The 25,319-nt window shown below is 35.3% G+C and overlaps 3 protein-coding genes across 4 annotated transcripts; 1 reads left to right on the top strand and 2 right to left on the bottom strand.

The window, feature by feature from the left end:
• Positions 1-4,002: 4,002 nt before the first annotated feature.
• Positions 4,003-8,508, top strand: LOC126973029 (40S ribosomal protein S11). 2 transcript variants are annotated; one of them, XM_050820160.1, is made up of 4 exons: positions 4,003-4,087; positions 4,666-4,782; positions 7,004-7,209; positions 8,365-8,508. In XM_050820160.1, exons 1-4 carry the CDS (start codon positions 4,076-4,078, stop codon positions 8,486-8,488), a joined length of 459 nt encoding a protein of 152 aa, XP_050676117.1. In that variant the 5' UTR covers positions 4,003-4,075; the 3' UTR covers positions 8,489-8,508. The 2 variants fall into 2 exon arrangements, with proteins under 2 accessions (XP_050676117.1, XP_050676116.1); XM_050820159.1 differs by lacking the exon at positions 4,666-4,782 and adding an exon at positions 4,493-4,621 and having other exon boundaries at positions 4,006-4,087.
• A 10,623-nt stretch (positions 8,509-19,131) lies between these two features.
• On the bottom strand, positions 19,132-20,563 carry LOC126972989 (autophagy-related protein 13 homolog). Its single transcript, XM_050820107.1, has one exon. It carries the CDS (start codon positions 20,561-20,563, stop codon positions 19,346-19,348), a length of 1,218 nt encoding a protein of 405 aa, XP_050676064.1. The 3' UTR covers positions 19,132-19,345.
• A 25-nt stretch (positions 20,564-20,588) lies between these two features.
• LOC126973028 (MIP18 family protein galla-1) lies at positions 20,589-25,086 on the bottom strand. The gene is made up of 3 exons (XM_050820158.1): positions 24,831-25,086; positions 24,486-24,749; positions 20,589-20,709 (listed from the first exon to the last, which is right to left on the bottom strand). Exons 1-3 carry the CDS (start codon positions 24,970-24,972, stop codon positions 20,612-20,614), a joined length of 504 nt encoding a protein of 167 aa, XP_050676115.1. The 5' UTR covers positions 24,973-25,086; the 3' UTR covers positions 20,589-20,611.
• Positions 25,087-25,319: the final 233 nt, after the last annotated feature.

Here is a 25,319-nt window from a genome sequence, read left to right as displayed (position 1 = left end):
CGTGTGTGGACATGGATTTACTCGATAGTGACACATTCACTTTTATCAGTGACGCTCATGGCTGTAGACGATGGCTGGACCATTGTCTCGTCACTAGTGCTGCGCGACAAACAATACGCTGTGTGTCAGTGTTGAAGGAAACTTATTGGTCTGATCATTTACCTCTAATGATTGAATGTAACCTGGACTTAATTCAAGCGAAGGTTTCGCAGTCTCATACAAAAAATTATTTGTATAATAAAATAATTTGGGGCCGCAGAAATGTTTCTGAAATTAACAGTTATTTTTACAAATGTAATAATGAACTTTAATTTTCCATTAGAATTTCATGAGTGTGCTGATAAGAGATGTAGTAATTTAAAATGTAAAATGGGTATAGATATGATGCTTAATAAAATAATTAAGATCTTAACAGACGCCTCAATAAGTAGTAATTTTAAAAACGCTAAGAATAAATTTCAACATGTCACAGGCTGGAATGATTATGTCAGGGAGGCACACAGGAGAGCTCGACACTGGTATAAGCTATGGTTGTCCTACAATAAACCCGATTGTGGTTACATTTATGAAAATATGAAAGAATCTCGTAAAATATTCAAGACTAAACTTAAGTGGTGCCAGAATAAAGAGCAAAAAGTAAAAATGGATGCCATCGCTAAGCATCACTCTGGCAGAAATTTTAACAAATTTTGGAAATGCACGAAAGCGTTAGATTCAGGTTCAGGTGCTCCCGTCTGCGTCGCTGACAAATATGATGCCGTTGAGATAGCAAATGCTTTCAGATCCCACTTTAGGATGGAATCTCCACTGTAATCATCATCATCATCAGCTCAGCGGATGTTGAATGCTGAGGCCTCTATGGATGACTATGTTACACACTTTACTGCCAAGGTTGTCGCTAGTGTGGTTAAAAATATGACTAAAGGTAAATCTCCGGGCCATGACGGTCTCAGCATTGAACATCTGCAATACGCAGGTCCTCATTTATATCGAGTATTGGCCATCTTTTTTACGATATGTGTGGGACATTCTTACTTACCAAAAGACCTAATGTATACCGTTGTTGTACCAATTGTGAAGAACAAAACTGGCGATGTAGCAAATATGTCTAACTATAGGCCTATTTCATTAGCGACAGTCACTGCTAAGGTATTGGACGGTTTGCTTGACAAGCAGTTGAGCAGTGGTATAGAACTAAATGATGCCCAATTCGGTTTTAGACCAGGCTTATCAACCGAAACTGCGATACTGTGTCTCAAGCAAACTGTCCAATATTACACGGCAAGAAAAACACCAGTCTACGCCTGCTATCTAGACCTATCGAAGGCGTTCGATATGGTGTCGTATAATATCTTGTGGGAAAAATTACGTCGTGATACTAGTGTAACAGATGACATTATTTCTCTCCTAAAATTCTGGTACGGTAATCAAGAAAACGTGGTTAAGTGGGTTAATGTCTATTCGGATGCCTTTGGTCTGGAGTGCGGGGTGAGACAGGGGGGGATCAGCTCGCCTCGTATTTTTAATTTGTACATAAACTCCCTCATTGAGGAGCTCAGCCGTACCAGGACTGGGTGTCACGTGGCTGGTGTATGTGTCAACAACATCAGCTACGCAGATGACATGGTTCTGCTGAGCCCCTCAATGAAGGGTTTAAGAAAGCTGCTGAGAATATGTGAACGTTATGCGGAGGCCCATGGTCTTCGATACAATACAAGTAAAAGCGAATTTATGATATTTAAGTCGGGTAATAAAATTTACGAACATAAAGAACCTCTATCGCTGTGTAACGCACCACTAAATATGGTAACGAAGTTTAAATATCTTGGCTACTGGGTCTCCGACAACCTAAGTGATATCCTAGACTTAGAGAGGGAACGTAGGGCGTTGGCTGTCCGCTGTAATATGCTGGCCCGAAGTATTGCGCGTTGCAGTGAACAAGTAAAAATAACTCTGTTTAAGGCTTATTGCCAATCATTTTACACGTGCAGCCTTTGGAACGACTATACGCAGAGGGCATACAACGCGCTGCGAGTGCAATATAATGACGCGTTTAGGGTAGTGATGGGGCTGCCTAGGTTTTGTAGTGCATCCGGCATGTTTGCGGAGGCGCGCGTTGATGATTTTTACGCGATCATTAGAAAAAGATGCGCATCATTAATGTACAGGCTCCAGGCTAGCCCCAACACTATCCTAAGCGCGTTGGCATGCAGGTGGGACTCCCCACTGCTGAGGCATTGGATAGGTTTGCATGCGCCTCTAGCTAGGTGCAACTTATTGTAAAAATAACTAACGTTACTAACATAATTTTTAAGAAAAATTGTAATTAACATACAATTACTAACACTACCACTAACATTACTAACTTAGTCTAAGAATAATTGTTACTAACTTATTAACTAATACTTATGGATGTATAGTGTCCGAAATAAATGATTATTATTATTATTATTTGATATGGCAATACCATCTACCTATCATGCAATCTCACATGCGGCACGGCAGTCAGTTGTCTATTGAAAATCAGTCTACGTCATATCAGAACCTAGAGTATTTAGGGGGTAACAAATACCACCAGTGCAAACACAATATTTTATGAAGATCGCTACAAAGCTGAGGTGAGCATAAAATAAGGAAAAGTAACAGAATTTATTCATTATAATCAATATGTGAGAACTTGTTTCATAACAACATCAAATTCGTTAATTTTATTCTTGATTGCTTGAATGTCAAAGCTATCTAAATTGGATATTGTAGCCTTGTGGGAGCATTTCTTACCTAGTGTGGTGAACAGCTCAAGAAAGTTAGCTCCCCAGATTTTTTTTATTTTTTTTATTTTTTTTTATTACATCGTTAGTTCGCCATTTGTTCTTGATTGTTCTCTATAAACATTTGTTTGTTCTCGATTTTTTTTTAAATTTGCATATCATTAAAATTGGTTAGGTTATGTTAGAACAGTTAAAACAACGCACGAGCCGAGCGTAGCGTGCCGCGGCAGCGGCCGGCGAGTGCCAGAACCAAATAGTTGGCGTTTCCCCCATTTTCAATTAATTGTTTTTAAATAAACAACAAAAGAACAAATAAATTATTTATAGCGAACAATTAAGAACAAACTACGAACTAACGATATGCGATATTGAAAATTCGAAAATAGAAAAAAATTTTTTTTGGGGGGCTAAGTTTGATGAGCCGTGGTGAACACATCTTTATTCGATTTTCCTTCGTTCTTGATTCTTTTTAGGGTTGATAAACTTATATCTAGAAGAACAAAAAAAAATCATAATAATATGGCCATACAGTCTGACTGAGTAAGACTATAAGGTTATTTGATGCTAAGCTTTTTGACTATAACTTTTGATCGCCATCTTGCAACTCTATTGCGTATCTATGGATGGAATAGAATATTATTTAAAATCGCGATGCAAAAATAAATGTTGATTATATATGGGTGAAAATTTGAAGTTAATATAATATAATAATAATATAATATATAATAATAATATAATATATAATAATAATATAATAATAGCATAATAAAATGGAAATAAAAAAAATTTGTCAAAAAACATTAAAAATATATGTAGGGGTGGGTGACCCTTATCATTTAAGGGAGTGAAAAATAGATGTTCTCGATTCTCTGACCTACACGATACAATGCAATAAAAAAAAAAGTTTATCCGTTTCGGAGGAGCTTAGTAACAAACATCGGGACACGAATTTTTTTTAATTAAGATAATATTATCCAGTGTTGTCAGCACTCAGATTCAGTATTCGTAAGAATTCGACTGCTACGACTCGCTGGCCAGACTCAAGTAGATTATTTACCGTAAAGTGTGTGAAAAACACACATCATATTTTAAAATACACTATTCTGATCATCGCATTATAAAAATGGCAGTTTAATTAACTGCAGATAAATATTTTATTCTAATTTTTAAAATCTTGAACATGTACCGTTATTTTCTTGAACTACACATCAAACATCTGGGTTGGCACTTGGCAGTTGGCACTTGTGGCATTTGGCCATGGCAAGTGGCAACACACAGATTGACACTTCTTTTCAGTGTCGTGCAAAATGGCGGATCAGGTATGTGCCGAATTTTTACTTTGAAAATTTGTAATTTCATGTAGTTTTATCCTTATTTTATTATAAAAACGTTTTACAATGTTAGCACAATATCATTATTATGTGATATTACATATATACTTGCCTAAAGTACGAATTTCGACTATGTTTGTATCCACGTGGAGTTCGGTGAAATAAATATTCCTTAGTCCTTACTGGAACAATTTTTAATAGCTGCGTCCACACCTTGATCTTTATTACCTTCAGTGCTTATTACAATGATAAGGTAAAATGTGTGCAAAATCTCGTATAGGCTTATGTTTTGTTTTTGATTTAGGTTATGTTGCTTATTCACTGCAACTCGCAGTTTTTGATTAATATAAGTGTAGTTTAGTTATAATAACTAAATGACATTTAAAATTACAGACTGAACGTTCATTTCAAAAGCAGCCTACGGTGTTCTTAAACCGTAAAAAAGGCATTGGCGTGAAACGTAGCCGCAAGCCATTGAGATACCACAAAGATGTGGGTCTCGGGTTCAAAACTCCGAGAGAGGTAACGCATGGGAGTGTTTACTAATGATTTCCTTTTTTCTGTAGACAGAGAAAGCGTTTCAGAAACAGGCGACGGTGTTCCTCAACCGTAAAGGTGGCCTGAAGAGGAAGGATATGCGGCATCATAAGAATGTCGGTTTAGGTTTCAAGACTCCAAGAGAGGTCTGATCTGTTTACAGTTTTCTAATGGGCGCTGGTGGTGGCTTCTTCGTTGCTAGCGGGATATATAAAGAACAGTTATTTTCTTTTAATATAAACTTTGTTTAGTTCTAATAAAGTAGTTAAGTTATATTTTGCTATCATACAGACATTTGAAAATATATTATTTATTTAAATGTTAGACTAATCTATTAAACTTTATTTGAGAAATTACAAAGGTTAATAATTATCATTGAATTTGCCATTAATAATTCTTAATGAACTGAAAGACATAGCTGTTCTTTTACTCATTCATTTATGCTATTTTTTGTATTCAGTCAGGTATGTTGCATGCATATATTTTAGTGTCCACATTAATTTATTGTACATTTACCATAGAACGGCATATCTAGTATCTAAGGTAGCATCAATATATAATGTGGGCTAACATTAACAATTTAAAATAACCTGGGATTTGCTTATGCATAATAAATGTACAAAATGATATAGTATGCTTTGCTAATTTTATACAGGTGGCCGAGAAGTTTGAACACTTTTAGTTAATTTTATAATTGATAATTATTAACTACAGTTGCAATAACCACATAAGAAACTGAATAGTTTAGACAATGCGGAACTAGTTTAGAATTGAGTCGTAAGTTCAAATTAACTGCTCCAGCTAAATTCATGAAAAATGTTCAAGATTTCAAAAAAAAATGGGGAGCCTATGGCTTCTAACTTTTTTTAAAAACTTCCCAGAACATTGGCCAATAAAATGAGCCAAATTCAAATTTTAGCTTTGGACACCAACTTCTCGGCCACCCAGTATAATAAAAAGACATATAAATTTCAGTAATGGATAGCTTGCACTGTCTTATTAATATATATGTATATAAAAAAGGAGGATGTTATAAATATAAAAATTAAAAATTGGTGCTTTGCTACTATTATCAAGATTCAGATTTGAATTGCTGATTTATTCTGTATGCCTCAGACCTGAGAACGGGTGAAGGATACTCAGTGGGCTTTAATTTTTTCCTTCATAATTTTGTTTCAATATATGTAGAATGGTACACTAAAATGTATAATTAAATAGCCTGAAAATGTTCGCTCACTTCCCAGTCTGTGGTGTCATTAACAAAATCATTTATGATATACCTTTAACACACAATCATTTTTTATTTAAAACTGTTTTCAATTTGGTAATAAAGGAGGATGGTGATTATGGACCCCACATACTTTAAAAATTAAGGAAGCATCATACAAGTTTATATTAATTATAAACTTGTAGTAAGTTTAAACAATGTTTATATAAAAAATATTGAGGCGCTAAGGGAGTCTAAAGAAAGAAATTATAATTTATTAAAAAAAAAAAAGTCATCTTGTACTAAGGAAACAATTTCGCAATTGACATTTTATATGGATGTTCCAACACCATCAAAGGATCTATATACTCAAATCAGTAGTAAATAACAATTAAATTCAATAAGATTATTATCGATTTTTTAACACTAAAATAAGTAGGTGACTTCTTTAAATGTATTGATACCTGCTTAAAAGCGGAATGAATTGTGAATCTTCAATAATTAGCATGTCTTACTAATAACCTTAACTAACCCCTGCTGGCCAGTCCTTTCACATATTATTTATTATCTTTTAGCAGATAGTAATTAGGCATAACAATAAGATTAATGATTAAACAGTAGATATAATTTGAGGTTATATTTTACATTTAGGTATAACTTTTTTCTCCCACTTTCTTATTTACGATTTGTTTTTTTCTTAATTTCGTTATGTTCTACAATTATTAATAAGTTTCCATGATGTGTGCCACTTCTTTCAGTGGTTCCAAAAAATACATACATACTCGCCATCCTCCTTTGTTTTGTACATTTTCTGGTATCATGTTGTAAAATCATAATATACATCACCCAGATTTCTCTCTCATCTGAGAAGTATTGCATTAATTTTTATTGGTTACTGAAAACTAGGAGAAACCAACATGATGATAATCACACGACGGTCTTCTGATTACCAAATGAAGAATACTGTGTTTAACCCAAAATCTGATTGGTTTATTCTTAAAAAGTTTGGTAAACAACATTTAAAATGCCATTCACAGAAGATTTAACTATGATAAGTTGTTTTGCCTCGGAACTCTTGACATAATATATATTGAGTAGGTTTTGATAATAATTATTATGTATTAGATTGTTTTATTTAAATGTGTGTTACGACATTCCAGGCGATTGAAGGAACATACATTGATAAGAAATGTCCATTCACTGGAAATGTATCAATCCGTGGTCGCATCCTAACTGGTGTTGTTCAGAAAATGAAGATGCAACGGACAATCGTCATAAGGAGGGACTACCTACACTACCTGCCCAAGTACAATCGGTTTGAGAAACGCCACAGGAATATGTCTGTCCATTTGTCACCATGCTTCAGGTAATTTAATTGTGTTTTTATAATAACACTTAAAATACAAGACAGCTTGTCTATCTAGGTCTAGTCCATTACTAGGTGTAACAGAAAGTGATTATCTAGGAATGCTCTGTTCAATTTGAGAATAAGGGCCAACATAATGATGTAAATGGTGTGCAAGGGGAAGGGTATTAGCATTTCCCCAACTCCAAATCCTTAAAAGAAGAATGAGTACTTACTAAAGAGCATCTTTCAAGCACCTGTTCGTAATAGAAGTAAAAAAGTTATTCTGTGGCTTTCTCCTAGGGAGAGGCAAGTATTGTATTTAAAAACTAGGTACTTTGTAATGAGTTTTTTTTATTCATGATTAGTAGTAAATATTGTTGCGTAATTGTTGATATCCAGGTTTTACCCCTGTTACATTCTGAATCTTATTAGATAGGTAAAAGGATATAAAGGATCAAATATATTGGTAAAATACAGTGCGAGTTGAATGCAGAGTTCGGGAATGAGATAGTGATGTGAGTTGTGACCTAAATTATAATTGATGATCTAATCATGATGAAATGATGAGTGTGTCAATAAATTTAAACAATTCTTCAAGTTTACCATTTAATACTAGGTTATCATTATAATAAAATGTTTTTTTCATCATTATGAAAAAAACATTTTATAAATTTTCTTCATCATTTTAAGTAAATAATTAAATCACATTTTATCAACTCTCGATAATACCGTAAGCGACGACTACGGCAATACACTACACTGTTGGTGTGCGGTCAGCGGGGGAAGAAGCTCCCGATCTTTACCCCAGGCCCTGACTGCATTCAACTCATGCGATAACTGTAATTACTTAATAACAGTTATTATGTTATACAAAAACATTAACAATGTTACTAGTTTTAGCTTTCTGCACTTCTCTATGTATACTATGATGGGCCCAGAACTCATGCTACTTTGTACCCCGATAAAGGAAATTTTTACATCACATTTTTATTAATATATAGATAATAATATGTATATAGCACTGCTATACTAAATGATGATACACACACGACGGTCTTCCGAAGACAATTTGACGAAAAACGTGTTAACCCAAACTCTGATTTTTATATCTATTGATTTTTACAAGACTATGGTATTGATAAATGGCATTTAAGTCGTACACTTCTGTTTCAGGGATGTTGAAATGGGGGATATTGTCACTATTGGTGAATGCAGACCTCTTTCTAAAACAGTAAGATTCAATGTATTGAAGGTTTCAAAAGGCAAGGGTTCCAAGAAATCTTTTAAGAAATTCTAAATAAAATTACTTTATAAGTATTTCTTGTTTTTTATTGACATGTTCAGTGATATGTATGTGTTTTCTTTTTAATGAAAATAAGGGACGAGACGAGCAGTGCAGCTGGTGGTAATTGATGCGCCCTACCTACCCATTACAATGCAGGATTCTAGGAAAACCCAACAAATTCTGGTGGCACTACAATAATTGTAGCGACGAGCGCAATTATTGCGCTTGTCGCCTTGAGACATAAGATGTTAGGCGAAGGGTAAACAGAAAACATGCAAACAAGGTGTTTTTAGATAAGTTTTGTGGTGAAAATATAGCATTTGGAGCTATGAACACTACTTTATCATGTCACACATACCCTTAAGTCTTACTTGTAGGTTGCTAATGCTTATTGTTGGTTAAAGTTAGCACTCCAGAGCTATTGTGAACTACCAGTTTTATTTGCAGTTAAACAAATTTTTTCTCGGTATCATGCATTTGTTCAGTATACTACTATCATAAAAGTTTTTCTTATAGATTTTACATTTTTATGGAGGTACATTTATTCAGATTAGTAATCAATAATGAGGATTGTAAGCAGTTTGCGCATGTTAAAATGTTACATTTTCGACCCAAGAATTTTTAAAATATTAAAAAAAAGGCATTTATTTTCTCAAATTGATTCCTTTAGAATTCTTTTTGATGTCATTTCTTATACTACTACCGCTTCGGAAACAAATGGCGCTCTGAGAGAGAAGAAGCGGCGCCAGAAACTCTCCCAGCATTCTTTTTTTTGCGCTCTTTTCAATAAAAATATACAATATTGTAGTCATTTCTATCGCTATAAAATAATCACAATCTAGTCCCAGGCTGTACGATCATTTAGATATTCAGCAGTGGAGTAATAGGATTTACGACAGCCATTTTTTTATAAAACATTTAAATTTATTCATAGATAATGCCTGAACAGTGGCTGGGACTTTATTGTAGAAGTGTATACATTTACCCTTAAAGCTATTATGTATTTTATGAAGCCTACTAGAATTAGTTACAAGCAATCCCTTATTTCTAGTGTTATAATAATGAAAATCACTATTAAGAGCAAAAAGGTGACGATTTTTGTGAACATATATTAAATTTTCATAAATGTACTGACAATGAACAGTCATAATATTTATTTCTTTAAATTTTTCTTTGAGAGACTGTCTATAACCAAGCTGATATATAGCACGAACAGCTCTCTTTTGCAGTGAAAACACTATATCAATGTCAACAGCATGACCCCATAGTAATATACCGTACGTCATGATGCTGTGAAAATAACTAAAGTACACTAATCTAGCGGTCGCAACATTCGTGTACTCTCTAATCTTTCTAACTGCATATTCCGCAGAGCTGAGTCTATCTGCTAGATGGGTAATATGTGGACCCCACTGAAGCTTTTTATCTAACGTGATACCCAAGAAGACCGTAGTGTCCACAAGTTCCAATCTCTGGTCATTTATAAGTACGTTGGTTTGTACCTCCGCTGTGTTTCTTGTAATGAACCGTAAACACTTTGTTTTTTTACTATTTAAGTGCAGATTATTCGTCTCAAACCAACGCACTATCTTTGAGAGTACATTGCTTACCTCGTCATCAATATCCGCACGTCGCTTCACTTTAAAAATAAGTGAAGTATCATCAGCAAACAATACAATCTCATGGCTATCATCTACCACAAACGGTAGATCGTTAATATATATAAGAAACAAGAAAGGACCGAGAATAGAACCCTGTAGAACACCTATTTCCACAGGTTTACCCGAAGACTGTTTGCCATTTATATCGACTATCTGAACTCTTTCGCTTAAATATGATTTTAACAGATTTAGGGCTCTATTTTTCACTCCATAATGCTTTAGTTTTAGGAGTAAAGTTTCATGGAGGACGCAGTCAAATGCTTTTGACAAATCACAAAAAATGCCCAATGCATCCTGTGACTCTTCCCAGGCGTCAAAGATGTGCTCAATGAGTCTAGTACCCGCATTAATTGTTGATAAGCCCTAGTGAAACCAAACTGATTTTTGTTCATTAATTTACAAAAATGCATTTGTAGCTGTTGAAGCAAGTTTTTCAAAAATTTTACTAAAAACAGGCAGCACTGAAATAAGTCTGAAATTAGCAGGGTCAAAAGAACTGCCCGATTTAAACAAAGGTATTACTTTGCTGTATTTCATGAGGTCAGGGAACACACCCTCATCTATGCATTCATTAAATACTATTGCTAATTCAGGTGCTATAATGTCAAGTATGTATTTTACAATATTAGTCGAATGGTCGCATAGGTCTTTTGTATTTTTTAGGTTAATTAATTTGAAGATATTTATTATATCGCTACCTGTAACATACTTAAATTTCAAATCAGTGGAAGATACTGGTACGTGTAATTTAAGCATATCATATGCTGCTTTTGGCGAAGAGTTAAGGTCTTTGGTCGTGACAATCGGGATTTCGGAGAAGTATTTATCAAATTCATTTGCAATTTCTATTTCCGAATTTATAACGCGATTATTAATATTTTAAACAGATAGACGTGTTACGGCAATTCGATCTACCAGTTTCATTGTTCACGGTGCGCTTCAGACAGAAACAGTAATGTTTGCACATTACTGCTTCACAGCAGAAATAGGCGCCGTTTTGTGATACCCATCACAGAACAGAAACAACTAGTAGAGGTGGCATCATTTTACTATGGAAACCGATGTCGCCCAAACTCCTACATTTATCTATTAAATATGTAGTATTAGGTATAGTTTTATTATAAGTATTCATCGTTATTCAGATTTGCAAAACAAGCAGTAATGAACGATTAATAAAAAGAGAAGCTTATGTACTGATGAAGTGTTACCCCTCGTTTACACCAAGAAACAAGTCAAAAACTTGTTTTATACAAAACTTATAGAATAGATACTTGTCAAAACATAATTATTTATTTTTAACATATATTGCAATTGTCAGAAACATACTAGCGTTCACATATAGATCTGAGGCATGTTTGATACAGTCTGATACATTGACAGCGTTCACACCAACATAAAACATACATGTTTTTAACAAGTATTGTTAATATTATTGAATTTTATGTATAATACTTATTTAAAACAAATATTATACTCTATCCATGCTTGGTGGATAAAGTTTTAAACATTTACCGGACAGACCATTTTTTTTAGTGGAAAAGACGAGTGGTCAAAGACAAGCTTTAATAGCAATATTTATCTCGGCTTATATTAAGATATTCTTTCGATACTATTATAATCGTTTCTTAAGCATGACTAATGCATCAACTACATTTTAAAGAGAGCCGTTTTTCAATAGTATTAATCACTAGTTATCATAAAATAAAATGAAAAATTAAAGCCTGAAACAAAACAAAAAATTAAAAAAACATATTTTTCAGTATTCTCTCCCCTTGCGCGGATAACTGCCAGCATCCTTGTATTCATCGACCTCACGAGTCTGACGATGTAATCTTAAGGAAATGTATTCCACTCCTCTTCAATTACTATTCGCAGCTCTGGAACACTTGTTGGAGCAGGTACCCGGGCTCGAACCCGACGTTTCAGCTTATCCGATAAGTGTTCTATCGGATTCAAGTCCAGGCTTCGAGCTGGCCAATCCATTGTATGAATGCCGACATCGCGCAGATACTGGGTCACCACGTGAGCCACATGAGGCCGTGCATTATAACAATTAACTGCATTTTCTGTCCGATGCAACACTGAGAATAACGTTCTCCAGGGCGACGATATACTCTCTGTTGTCTGTCACTTCGATGTAGACTCACCCTGGTTTCATTCGTGAAGAGAAAATCACCCCACTGCTCTAACGTCCAATACCTATGCTCTCGAGCAAATTCAAGCCGAGCTCGACGGTGGGCTACCGTTAATGCTGCACATGTTGCAGCTCTCTTTGGAGTCAGGTTCCGTTCTGCAAGTCTTCTTCTGACGGTATCTGAACTTATGACCACTTTGAATTCGTCACGAAGACTTTGTTGCACTTGAACTGCGTTGAGGCGGCGATTTCGCAGAACAGTAAGTAGGATATAACGATCATCTGCTGTTGATGTAGTCTTCGGTCTGCCCGTAACTGGTTAGCGATCGAATGCTCCAGTTTATAGATATCGTCTGTAAACAGTGCGGTTTTCAAGGAGCTTTCTTCCTCGTACCACATAGCTGTGGAATGAGCTTCTTTGTGAGGTGTTTCCAGGACGATATGACATGGGTATCTTCAAAAAAAGCGCGTACACCTTCCTTAAAGGCCGGCAACGCTCTTGTGATTCCTCTGGTGTTGCAAGAGAATGTGGGAGAATGCGGTGATCACTAAACACCAGGTGACCCGTACGCTCGTTTGTCCTCCTATTCCATAAAATAGAATAAAAAATCTTCTGTAAACTCGTTGCACTGAAGATCTGCTGATTCGAAGTCTTCTAGCGACCTCACGTTGTGGGAGGCCTGATTGAAGTAGTGCTACAGCTTGAGCTGCTGCAAGAGGTGTATCCATTATTGACCGAAAAAAGGAGCAAAATTATGCGCGTTAGGTCAAACGGTTGACAAAAACTAAGGAAATTATAGGAAATATCCGACTACCCTCATCGTAGTAAAACGAACGCAAATCGCGATCTCTAGTCAAAACAGAAAATATTTAGATAATAATAGATAATAAAATCTTGTTAGTTGCTCGATTGCAATGTGAATTGTCGGTACTTTATAATAAATTTGTAGTCATTTTAATCATCATGAAACGTACTTTCTGTAAGTATAATTAGGACAGTTGTAAGTCTTATACATTTTGAGAAAATCGAGTCAGAAATCCGAAGTAGTTGGTGGTCCGGTTTATTTGATGTCCAGTTTAGTTAACACGTACTCAGTTAAGACTAGATGTCAATACACTACATCCCTTCCTTTTTATAAAAACAGAAGTAAGTAGGTACATGTATTCAGTTGAGCTTAACAATGGAAATTAAGGAATATCCTTACATATAATAGATAGAACCTTTCAAAATGAACTATGTAGACATAACCACATTGGTTACGAAAATCGTGAGAATAGAATATAGAAACATTAAGAATATTAATGTACCTACGTATAACAGTTAATAATTTTAATTAAACAATGACTTGTCCTTGGATTTAAACTAAGTCATGTCTATACTTCTTTTCCTACCACCCCTTACCTTTCCCTTTTCTTTATTTTTTTCATATGTTTCTAAGTCTATCTGTTACTGTCAATGTTTGTGGAAGATGGGATTTTGACTCGACAGCCAATTATAAATGAAGTACTATATTTTAATCCAAATATTTTTATTCAGAACATGGTATGACATCACCCATTAAAAGTCAAATGCACCACCCATTCGGGAATGCATTTCTCAGTCCCGAGGAAACCTGGCGCAAGAAACTCATCGAGCGTAAAATCTTGATACAATCAAAACTATAATTCAAATAGCCCGATGGCGGCCGCTCTATTCCCAATCTGTGGCAACATGTCAATGAGTAGCGACCTAATGAATGATGAATGAATATCTAACAACAGTACCAACATTAAATTAAGATCACTAATTATGAAGACTATAATTTTTTTTACTTAATCCGGCAAACATCTGATTGTAATGATAACGGTATAATATAAACACAATTTTTCAATTCTAAATAACCATAATGTTGCACATAATATACAGATCTTTAGTTAAATTAACTCCAATGTGATTCATGTAAGATGACCAACTAGGTCAACTATAAGATTTGGCTATCGAGTCTATTTAATTATTTGTTCGAGTTTTATGTATTTATTACTTGTTCTTAAATTAAATAGGTGGAAACTCTGCCCAGAATACAGAAATATCAAGAAGTATGTATAATTTATATAACCACCCCGATCCAACATATTCTGGGATCCTGCTGCACAAGCATATGTTTATAAATATTTTTTATGTTTTGACATTTTTTATGATTCAGTATTGAAACATATATACAACTTCAAATTTTCGCCCTTCTACGATCTATAACTATTTTTGTATCGCGATTTTTATATTAGGTATTCTGTTCCATCCACAAATCCGCTATAGGGTTGCAAGATGACAATCGAATACAATAATTATAGTAGGATATATTTGGTAGGTCTGAGAATCGGTTGCATCTATTTTTTATACGCCAAATTTTTTTTAAATGTAATTTAAATAAATTGGCAATACAACGTTTGCTGGGTCAGCTACTACTATTAATAAATTCAATTCAATGCTCAAGTACTTTTACGCAATTTAATGCTCAAGTGCTTATTTATATGCAATATAATGCAATCACTCAAATACCGCAATCTAATGCTCTTGTCTTTCATAGCAGTTCCATAATAAAATTGTTTTAGTTACTTATATATTATTATGTCACAAGCATAGGAAAGCGAATATGAAATGTAATAAAATCTTTAATTCATTAAATTTCATTCAACAATTTTTTTATTGAAATACATACATTATAAGTATTCTAATAATGTTGGTATGTATATTCTAGATATTTATCTACCCTCAAAATCACGAGTACTCCGTACTACGAGCACGAAAATAATGTAATAGGATTAATTCCGACAGAAATCAACATATTAACGAGTTAGGGCTGGCGTTCCGTGCCCATACAAAGGGAAAGGGCTACCTTCCGGGATAACGACGGGAGGGAGGTGGTGAATGCTCATGCATACCAACGCAGCCTAAGTCTGCATTGGTTATGTGGGACTCACGTGAAAACCTAGGTGCCTACCCACTAAACACCATCTGCAGTTGGCTTTGGGCAGGTGCCCTCTAAGACTTCAGCGAAGGCGACCTTCTCTTGGGGAGAGAGAGGCGCAAGGCGTTCCGCTGTACTGTGCATTCCTTATATAGCACTCAACGTCACACGGCTAATGTCACTGTTGATGTCGTGACAGTGACGATGATAGTTAACACGTACTCAGTTAAGACTAGATATCAATACACTACATGAAGTATTAATACTTCATCTCTGGTTAGTCTTATGATATTTAATATTATGATGTACATATGCTACAATGATGGCAAACATTCCCAAGATTTCATGGTTTTCGATCTATTTTTTACAATTCTTTAGCGTATTTCCGCTATTCCATGATGTGATCACGGACGAGTAAAAAAATAAGGACTCCGTGTCACCTTACATAACAGTGAGGCACCAAAACAAGCCGGTAAACGTGTAAATACATAGAAACTTACACTAATACAATCCGATCAGCCGCCATTATGAGATTTGCCATCGTCTGTGACAGATCAGTTCGCATCGCAATAAAATATTTTAAAAATGCCGTCGTGGGTTGTGAAAAAGTGTAAAGTATTCCACAATACTAACAAAGCCTACTTCAACCGCTGTACGTATCAATATCTTATTATTGACATGATGTTTAATTTTAACATAATATAAAAAAAGAAGCATTGGTATATTCGAATTGTTACGCCGCAATCTATTTTTAGAGACTGAGCGTTTGGAGATTAAATAAAACAACTGCTTGAGTAGTTTGGAGACTGTGAGGAATATGTGGAAGATATATTTTACTTCAGTTACACGATATATATACAAAATCCTTAAAACTAGTTAACCAATTACAATTGTTACTTAAAAAATATTTACAAGTTTAGAAAATACACACCAATACTAAAGCTTACATTTTGACCAATAGTTAAACGTTTCATTCAATAAGTATTGAGAAAAATATAACCTGTGTTCTATCTCGCTCTAAAACTAATTGTATCGCAGTAAGCCGGCCAGCGAGCGCTTGTGTAAGCTCGCGTCGATCCTCGATCATCCGATGTCACTGAGCATTGAGCACCCACTCTGTCGCTCATTGATTAAAATTGAATGAATAGTGATCGACACCGCGACGCTTTAGTAGAGTACGCTCGGCCTTGCTTTGAGGTTGTGTAACGCGGAGCATATGACTGACACGTGAGTATATCTGCTGTCTTCGAGAGGACGTGACGATGCTTGTACTTCGATGAGTTGACTACTGGTGATCTGCATGATTCTATGACTTGATGTACAGCACGATGAAATGGTTCTTATTACGGTATATAAAATAATATGTTCTTTTAAGAACGAATCTTTCGGCATACGCTTATTACTGTTAATATGCACGATTAATATTTCTACGAAATGGAAAAAAGGAAGGTATTACGTTACAAGTTAAATATTAGACATTTGTATTGATGTTATTGGTTGTAGGTACAGCTACATATTCATTTCATTTAATGCATCACTATTACATGTGACTCTTCAGGTGAAATTAGAGCAATCAAGTTCTTCTATCCTAATACCGCCCAGATATCTTATGCGACTGAGTGCTATATAAGCTTGTCCAGCGGCAAATAATCGAGAACCTAAATAAATGACTGCATGATCAACTGTGTCTTGCATTTTGTGAACAGTTGATGCCCAACTCAGAATCAATGGCAACATTTGTCTTTCAGCGGTACCGTAGCTACATTTTGCAGGGAACTGTATCAACATTGGCTTAATTTCATGTATACCGTCCATTCCAAAGTCAATACGGACTGACGGTATAACGTTATCATATACTTCAGGAAAACAAAAAATCGCTAATTCTGATTATCCTAGTAAGAGTTACGGATCAAACTGTTTAAAACAGTGAATTGTCATCGGTCCTCAATAAGCATGCCAAATTTCGAGTTAATCCGACGTTATGAGGCCAAAATCATGTTCAAAGATTCGGTTACATACTAACATACGTATGAAGCTAATAAAAGCTTATTACAAACCAGCGACTTGATATTTTAGCCATAGAAGCGGTGTTTTCGTGAAGGAATTCCATCCTAAGGTAAGAAGAGACTGTCTTTTTCCAATATTATTTTATTTAAGACTGGTATTTATTAAAATAAGTTGGTAGGCAATGTTATGTAGCTTTGTAGTACGTGGAAAAAGCTCCTTGAAAAGCGCATAGTGGAGGACCGCCACACATCTAGACGGAGGGGATGATATCCTAATTTGTGTCGTGTCGTGCGAAGGTAGAATTCAGCGGCAGGAATCAGGTTAAACAGCTGTTCGGAACACTCCCCATGATGAATTCAGTAGAAGACGCACAATGAAGCGAAGCCTCTACGCAACGACAAGCGAACCAGCCGTTCACAGAGCACTGGGTCCCCGACAATTCGAGCTGCTCTGCGTTGCACGTGGTCAAATGGATCGAGCTGATACTGGGGTGCGCCAAACCAGAGATGGCAGTGTCGTGTCGGGGAGCTTGTAAATTAAACCACCGACTCGAGCTTTACCTTCGTTTATTGCGTTTGCACTAGTGAATATTAACAGCACTGCTGTTAATATTCACTAAGTTTATCAACGTGACTTATAAAATTTATATAATGCAAGTTAAGCCTATAACACTCGCGGGTAAAAAGTTAGCGTCAGTCCTCGCAACTCGCGTCCTTTGTTGTCAAGTGTCTGGCATCTATATCTGTCTCCCTCTATCTTATATGATCAGTTGGCACTCCAAACAATACTGGGTTGCCATATGTGGATACAATCGCCACAACAGCAATACTCCATATCTGGCCGGACCTGCGCTTTGTAGAGCGCTAGAATGTGGGCCAGCTTGAAGTATTGAGGTGCTCTATTTATGACGGCCAGCTTTATCGAAGCTAATTTGGCTTTGCCCTCCAGGTGACCTCGGAATTGGCAATCTCTTGGGATTTCGAGACCCAGTATTCCAATACTAGGCGAGGCTTTGAGGAAAGTGTTGTCGAAGAGCGGCGATACGATAAATGGGGTTTTTTTTAGTGGTAAACGCGCAAACTTGAGTCTTCTGGGGGTTAAATTGAACAACGTTCAATTGACCCCATTCCGCGACCTTCTCGAGAGAGGACTCCATAGAAAACACAAGTTTCTCTCGGAACTGGTCGACGATTTCCAGAGAGAGACCTATATGGCCCGTGTATAGTGCTGTCGTCTGCAAAGCAATATATGTAATTGATGTGCAGAAGAAACAGTGTCGGTGACAGCACACTGTCTTGGGGAACTCCAGCGTTCACGGGCTTCGGGTTCGAGCAATAACCATCAACAACGACTTGTATGCTGCGCCCAGTGAGGAAGCTGGAGGTCCACTTGCATAATCTTTCGGGAAGCCCAAATGATGGAAGTTTTGAGAGAAGCGCCTTGTGCCATACACGATCAAAGGCCTTCGCTATATCCAGGCTAACTGCCAGGCCTTCCCCCTTGCTTTCAATTGCCGCCACCCACCTATGTGTTAGGTTCCTATACAAGAATATCACGTGCCGGCCGACTTTCGCGAAAGCTGTGCTGTCTGCCGTTGATCAACTGGCGACCTTCTAGGTATACCAAGAGCTGGCGGTTAATTATGCTCTCCATGAGTTTGGAGGAAAAAAATGAGTTCGACCTGGCAAGCCATAAGGTCTGTTTTAGACTACGAATGCAGTACACGGTAAAACCAGATGGTTTGTTTGTACTTAGATTTAATTAACAAGGGTATTATAACGTCTTGTTGAGTGTAAATAAATGAAAAAAAGCTCTACATTAACCTAAGTGTTGTAAAAAAATATATTTTACATATAAACAACGTTAATATTTCCTGTTTTTGATGGGTATAATATAAGAGGCTTTACAAATATTTAACACTATTTTTATTAAATCTTTAAATCATTACTCGTCGTCAATACTTATAAGCCAGCAATAAATACCGACGTATTTCACAAAGTTCAGGTACGACAAGACAAATTAAAATGGAATAATTATCTACAACATACATTTAAATCAAATATATCGATAAGTTATCAGTCTTCCAACACCAATATACAGATCACATCCCACTGCAGTACTGCTAGTCAGCAGACTTACACATATCCTCCACCAACTTATCAAACTGCATGAGTGAACTTTCATGCTCGGCAAGATCTTTAGAAAAATTTAAACTCATCATTCCAGTTTCGTTCGTTTCCATTTGCTTGAATATTTCCTCTGTTAGCTTCAGACGCGGCGCGTTAAAGAACTCTTTGTAAAACTCGGCCAATTCGCGAATTGGGTGGTCATCAGCGAAAGGGAATTGCAGCGTCTTCAGTGGTGGTTCATTTTCAGTTCTATAATCTGGAAACTTTTTCGGCGGCATTTCAAATGACGTTGGACTCTTTGATAACACCACCATGTCTATTTCTTGTGTGCTTTTAGATTCGACACGGATGTCGCCAGAATCATCGCTTTTGTTTCTAAACCTGCAAACAGGTATAGGAATTTCTGATAGAAATTCTTTAATGGCTTGTTCCAGCAGCATTTCGTCAACAAATGCAGCTAATCTAAGGGGTTTATTTAGATCTACAGGATGGGGAACTTTGGGCTCTTTTTTATTTTTCGACTCAAAAATTACATGCTTGGGACTTAGTTCGAAATGGTCACTCTTCAGCAATAGCGTTTTGCTCTTTTCGGACTTATTTGGCGAAATAGAAAAATTTGTGCGATACGAAACGGTAAAACCTAATCCACCAAGTGGAGTTTTCAGCATTCCGGCTTGTGTTTTTTTAACAGAATCACCCAATGAATTCAGTTTCGGTTCACCATTATACACTCTATAGAAAATCGTGAAGGATTCAGTTCTTTGCTTTCTCGATAAGTGATATGCAGGCGTTATTCTCGTCAATGTTATGAGGGATTTCAACAGAATACCCATTCGGAAGTATACAGTATTCATTGCTTTAAGCGATGTATCAAACTGGGTTTCATCGAGGCCTAGCGTCCATAGTTCTAATACCATTTCATCACCATCTTCAGTCTGCACAGAAATTTCAACATTTAGTTGAGATCGTATAGTTTCAAGTATTCTGTCTGAAGGCAATGCATTTTTAATTGCTTGGTTAACTTCAGGTGCGTCTGGTATCTGTAGATTAAACCAGTCAGTATTTCCTGACTGTGGTTTAGAATTCGGTTCTATTTTAACGCCCTTCCTCGACTCAACAATAACTTGTACCCCTTTGTATGCAAGGAACTTTGTAAACTTAGTGAATTCATTTTTATCATTGATATTTGAGAATGCGGCGTCGGGTGCCATATTTAGCTAAATAAAATAAACAGTCTAATCTACGTATGCAATATATTATTATTCTTCATCAGCGATGCAACTTTCAACAAGGTTTCTTAGGTTGGGATTCTCCATCGCAGCTGCAATTCTTTCCTTGTCGTTGATCTGTTTGTTAACTGAAAAAAAAATCCATGTTAAAAATGTTACTGAAGAAAAAATGTTCGTAAGAAGACCGCAAATCGGATTTGTCACTCAATATGGAACATTCTTCACCATTTTGGTTGTTCCTACCCACATGTCATTACATTTTGAGTGCAGGTAATATTCAGAGTGAAAGAAATACAGACTTACAATATTCTAGAGTATATAGAGAGAAGAACATCTCTAACAGAGATACAGCAAGATAAAAAAGGTAGACGAATATATTGTGTCTGTAACCGATTATGATCTATAAGTCATTAAGCAGTCAGCCACTATTTTGAATATTAAACCACCCGTAATTCCTCAGAAACCTTGGTTCTCCAAATTTAAAATTCCCAACAAGTCAGTGATATCAACTATTTGTCGTTTACGTTTTAATCATGCTTGTACCCCAGTATTTTTAGCTAAACTAAGAATTAGGGACAATTCCCTTTGTGAATGTGGTCTATATGAGGGAAACATGGATCATTTATTCTTCAATTGCCCTTTAACACAACCTTCTTTGTACAAATTTATACCTCCTGAAATTCCCCGCCCAACTTCCTTTAAATGTCTCCTCTTCCTAGTTTTCACTTCTTTTGTATATATTGTGTAATATATATACATAATTTAAGTAATTATATTTGTGTATATCTTTTATAGTCCTAACAGCATGTATATTTGTTTCAGGTATAAGAAAATAAAACTTCAATCTTAAGCACCAATCACTACCATTAAATAATTTTAATGGTAAAACTAAGACTAATGTAAAAGAATACTCTAAGCTTGGTGGTCTACCTTAACATGACATTGGCAAACTTGTGGTATACCTTCCACAGGAGCCATAGTAGGAAGAAGAAGAAGTTGTCTATCGGTTCGTACATTCTAAGTCTATGAATAAAAATGATCATATTATACTCCGACACAATGATATATCATTCACAAAAGCATGGGTCATGAAGTGCTGATTACAATTTTCTGCTTTAATTTTTGAATATAAATTTCACTGAAGCTTCCATTTCATGAGCCTTTTGAGATCGCCCTTATACATTATGTTTTATCATAAATTTTCTATACTTAGTCTGGCCGTAAATACTGTTACATAAAAAATAATACCTATTTCAATTTTTATTTCATTCTCATTTGGAGAAGTATTCATTGTTTCCCTTATTTTAATGCCAACTGTATTAATTATTCCTGTGATGCTATATCAAATGGCGGATGGATGGTATCACAGAATAGCTTAAACATGTGGATGAGCGCACAGTGCAATCGGGAGAGTGTCACAATTATGCTGATGCCCACAACTTTGGCTCAGACCTGTCACAATTAGCTACATTCTCTGACATGACCTCTTGATTATCAAATCAGTATCAGTCAGAATGTAAAATATTTTATCTCGGGATATTAATATCTGATCCTCAGTGGCACTGCATTGTAATGGGCAGGGCGAATCAATTACCATCAGCTGAACATCCTGCACGTCTTACTGTCATAAAAAAGGGGCCACTCCACTCTACTTTGACTGACCGAGGTATGGTTTCGATGTTAGCTCAGCTGCCCCCACCAATATTACGATATTTTTTTTTATCTATTTACATAATATGTCTGCTAACATTTAATTACATTTATTTCCTTTTTTTAAGCTTAAAATATTTAGGCTTTGTAGTATTTTTCTAATATTATTTTTATCATGTGTTAATAAAACTTTATTTGCTAAGAAAATAGGTAAGTAGATGCTCTTTATATTCGTTGTTGCATGAGAGAATTCAGAATCAAGCCAGTTTTTTATTTAAATTATATTATGAAGTTCAAGTATTTGTCTATTCATGATACTATCGCACCTAGAACTATGTTGTGTAATATATAAGGTAAATTAGTGCCCAGAGTTTATAGGAGACACACAGTTTATTATTTAATGGATAATTTAAAATCTGGTATCTTAAGTGGTACAGAAAAGAATATTAAACTCATAGATTTTTTTTTTAATAGCAAGCCACATTTTAACAAGCAGTTTTGTTCAACGCTCTATAGAAGCTTCTCGATTAAAGCCAGAAAAGTACAAACTGGACATTACCTAACTTCAGTAACGGTTACAGGGGTATTACCCATCAAAGGTAGTGTGACTGAGCCATATTTTCGTGAAAAAGGTGTCAAATCTTCTACATACCTAAATCAAAATATCTCAATTGTATTCTTTTCAAAAAATAATCCTACAATTTTGAAGTACCAGAATATAAGAAGCAGGGTCTGAGAATCTGAACTTTATATGTTTGTTACAAAGACAAAAAGATACAATCACAAAATATCTTTAGCCTCCCATTATATTGAATATAGTGGAGCTTCTCATGATCTGCTTTATTTGTCTAAGTCTTAAAGTAAACTTTAATTCATCATAAGTCAATTAAATTTTGTTACATTTTCTATATTTTGTAAAATATCTATTTATTTTGATTTTAACTTCTGGTTTGAAATTATCCCTGACCTATAGATCAATCAATCATCAGGGTATCTAGGAATATATTCCTAGACATATTATACAGATATTTTCACAGGAATAACGTCAATATTTAAATTTACCTCTATAGTGGGAGGCAAATTCAGATCAGATGACATAGTCCGGGTGAAATAACGCAGTGTAATCTCCAGTTTGATAATAAAGGAGTGAAACTGAGTAAATAAATAATATTATGAATTTCAATGAAATGAATGAAACAATACTTCTTAGTTTCCATTGAGTGGGATGCTTGCCGGTACAAGCTCTCAGAAGGTAATCCTGATGGTAGGCGGCACCAAGGCAGGGTCAAATTTTAAGCCAGCCCACCTCCAGGCCTTGGAAACTATGATAAAGAAGCTTCTTTATCATGCCTGTAGCTACAGGCACAGAATAAGACCAACTTGCTCGACCATTGAATTATTTTATGTATATTTAAAATCTTATGAAGCTAAATGGCTTTTCTTTTTAAGGCCTTGTGCAGGCCTTCTGTTGTAGTAATGAAACATGCCAGACAGAAATAAAAATGATTCTGAACACATAGAAAAAAAAACTCCTAAGTTGTTAATTGTCATAAAAACAATTTTTATTTTTTTTATGTTTGTGCACACCAACCCCAAAAATGGTTTAACCATGATGAATGGTGGTATTAATGATCTTTCCACTGATGTATTTGGCAAAGTTCTAATTGAATGTTTATTTCTTTCAATTTGCTTCACAATCAAAAGTGTTTTTTTAATAGAAATAAATAAAATTAAAATAGATGCTAATGTATGGTTGGATTACCTAGAAATATTTCATGAGTGTTTACTTTTAATTATTATCATCATTCAGCAAATATAGAATAAATTTATAATTTGACCTGCAATACTATAAACTAGAGTATATTAAAATGTAAACATGACTTCAAGAAAATATGTCAACAAGGTATAGATAACCTTTGAACTTCTACTATTTTTTTTTTCTGCAGGTGACAATGTTATCAATATTTATGGAGTGTTTATAAAGTATTTAGTGTCCATTTCTTAAGAAACAAAACAAAACTAAGAAGTTAATAAATCATATTGTTGCAATAATCTACAAATATATGATAATATGAAGCACTGATGACACAAGCCAGCTATCTAATATGTAGGTACTTGATAATAACATACATTACCACTATACAAAATAACATAACATGTAATTTATGTTCTTACAGTAAGTATATATTGTACATTAGCAATTCTGGCAAAAAAAATAATTAAATATTAATATATTTTAAAAACTTCTACTTACTTTCATCTTCTGTGGTATGGGCACCCTTTTTGATGTAAATATCTAATTTAACTGGATGGTGTAAAGACCTCTGAATCTTTATTCTTATACACAATCCAATTAAGGTGGCCAAAGAACAATGAGGCACAGTTGGGTTGAACTCCACTCTCAGAATAGGAACGTTGTCATCGGTTGATGCTTTCACAAAAATTCCTTCTTCGTAGACAACCTTTAGGTCTTCTAATGTACTTGGCTTTTCCGGATCCCTTATTGTCCGCAAAAAGTCTAAAACACCACAACACTGGTTAAAAGCACAATTCACAAAATATCCAAATCCAGTGCCACACAAAAGACTTCAAAACAAACCGTATATCGTTTCTCTCAACTCATTGTCGTCCTTGTACCCAAGTTCCTGCAATGATGCACTTTTGTCCATATAAGCGGGTGAGGCGACTTCCACTTGCGGCTTCGAATTGCTTAATGTAAGTTTTGAGAAGAACGATATCATATTATTACCATTGAATTAGACTTTGATTCATTACAAAATAATATGATAAAAACACAGTAAGACATTGGTCATTCAATTTCAATTATTCAGATGTTCAATGCCATCAGTCAAAATATTATGTCAATGTCCAATGACGCTGGCAAATTGGCAGATCGCAGGACATATTATGACACAGCACGGACGAGTAAAAAAAGAAACACTCTGTGTCACGTGTCCGTGAAGATACATTACCTTTATTTTTTAATTCAACGATTTATTACAAAATGTGAAAAAAAAAGCGTACTACATCTTAAGGCGTATTTTGGTATCAATTAGGTAGTGAAAACATTTAGGGTATGTTCCGATAT

This window comes from Leptidea sinapis, chromosome 28 (assembly GCF_905404315.1).
Source record: "Leptidea sinapis chromosome 28, ilLepSina1.1, whole genome shotgun sequence".
Classification (NCBI taxonomy): domain Eukaryota; kingdom Metazoa; phylum Arthropoda; class Insecta; order Lepidoptera; family Pieridae; genus Leptidea; species Leptidea sinapis.
This window is presented reverse-complemented; position numbering and strand designations above follow the sequence as displayed.

Bases quoted from the DNA above. Each gene is read 5' to 3' on its own strand.
- LOC126973029 (XM_050820159.1), top strand. The intron at 4,622-7,003 runs GTAACGCATGGG...ACGACATTCCAG, and splicing joins GGTTCAAAACTCCGAGAGAG to GCGATTGAAGGAACATACAT. The intron at 7,210-8,364 runs GTAATTTAATTG...CTTCTGTTTCAG, and splicing joins CATTTGTCACCATGCTTCAG to GGATGTTGAAATGGGGGATA.
- LOC126972989 (XM_050820107.1), bottom strand. From the start codon at position 20,563: ATGGCACCCGACGCCGCATTCTCAAATATCAATGATAAAAATGAATTC.
- LOC126973028 (XM_050820158.1), bottom strand. From the start codon at position 24,972: ATGATATCGTTCTTCTCAAAACTTACATTAAGCAATTCGAAGCCGCAA. The intron at 24,750-24,830 runs GTTTGTTTTGAA...GTGGTGTTTTAG, and splicing joins GTTGAGAGAAACGATATACG to ACTTTTTGCGGACAATAAGG. The intron at 20,710-24,485 runs GTAAGTAGAAGT...TTTTTTTTTCAG, and splicing joins CCATACCACAGAAGATGAAA to TTAACAAACAGATCAACGAC.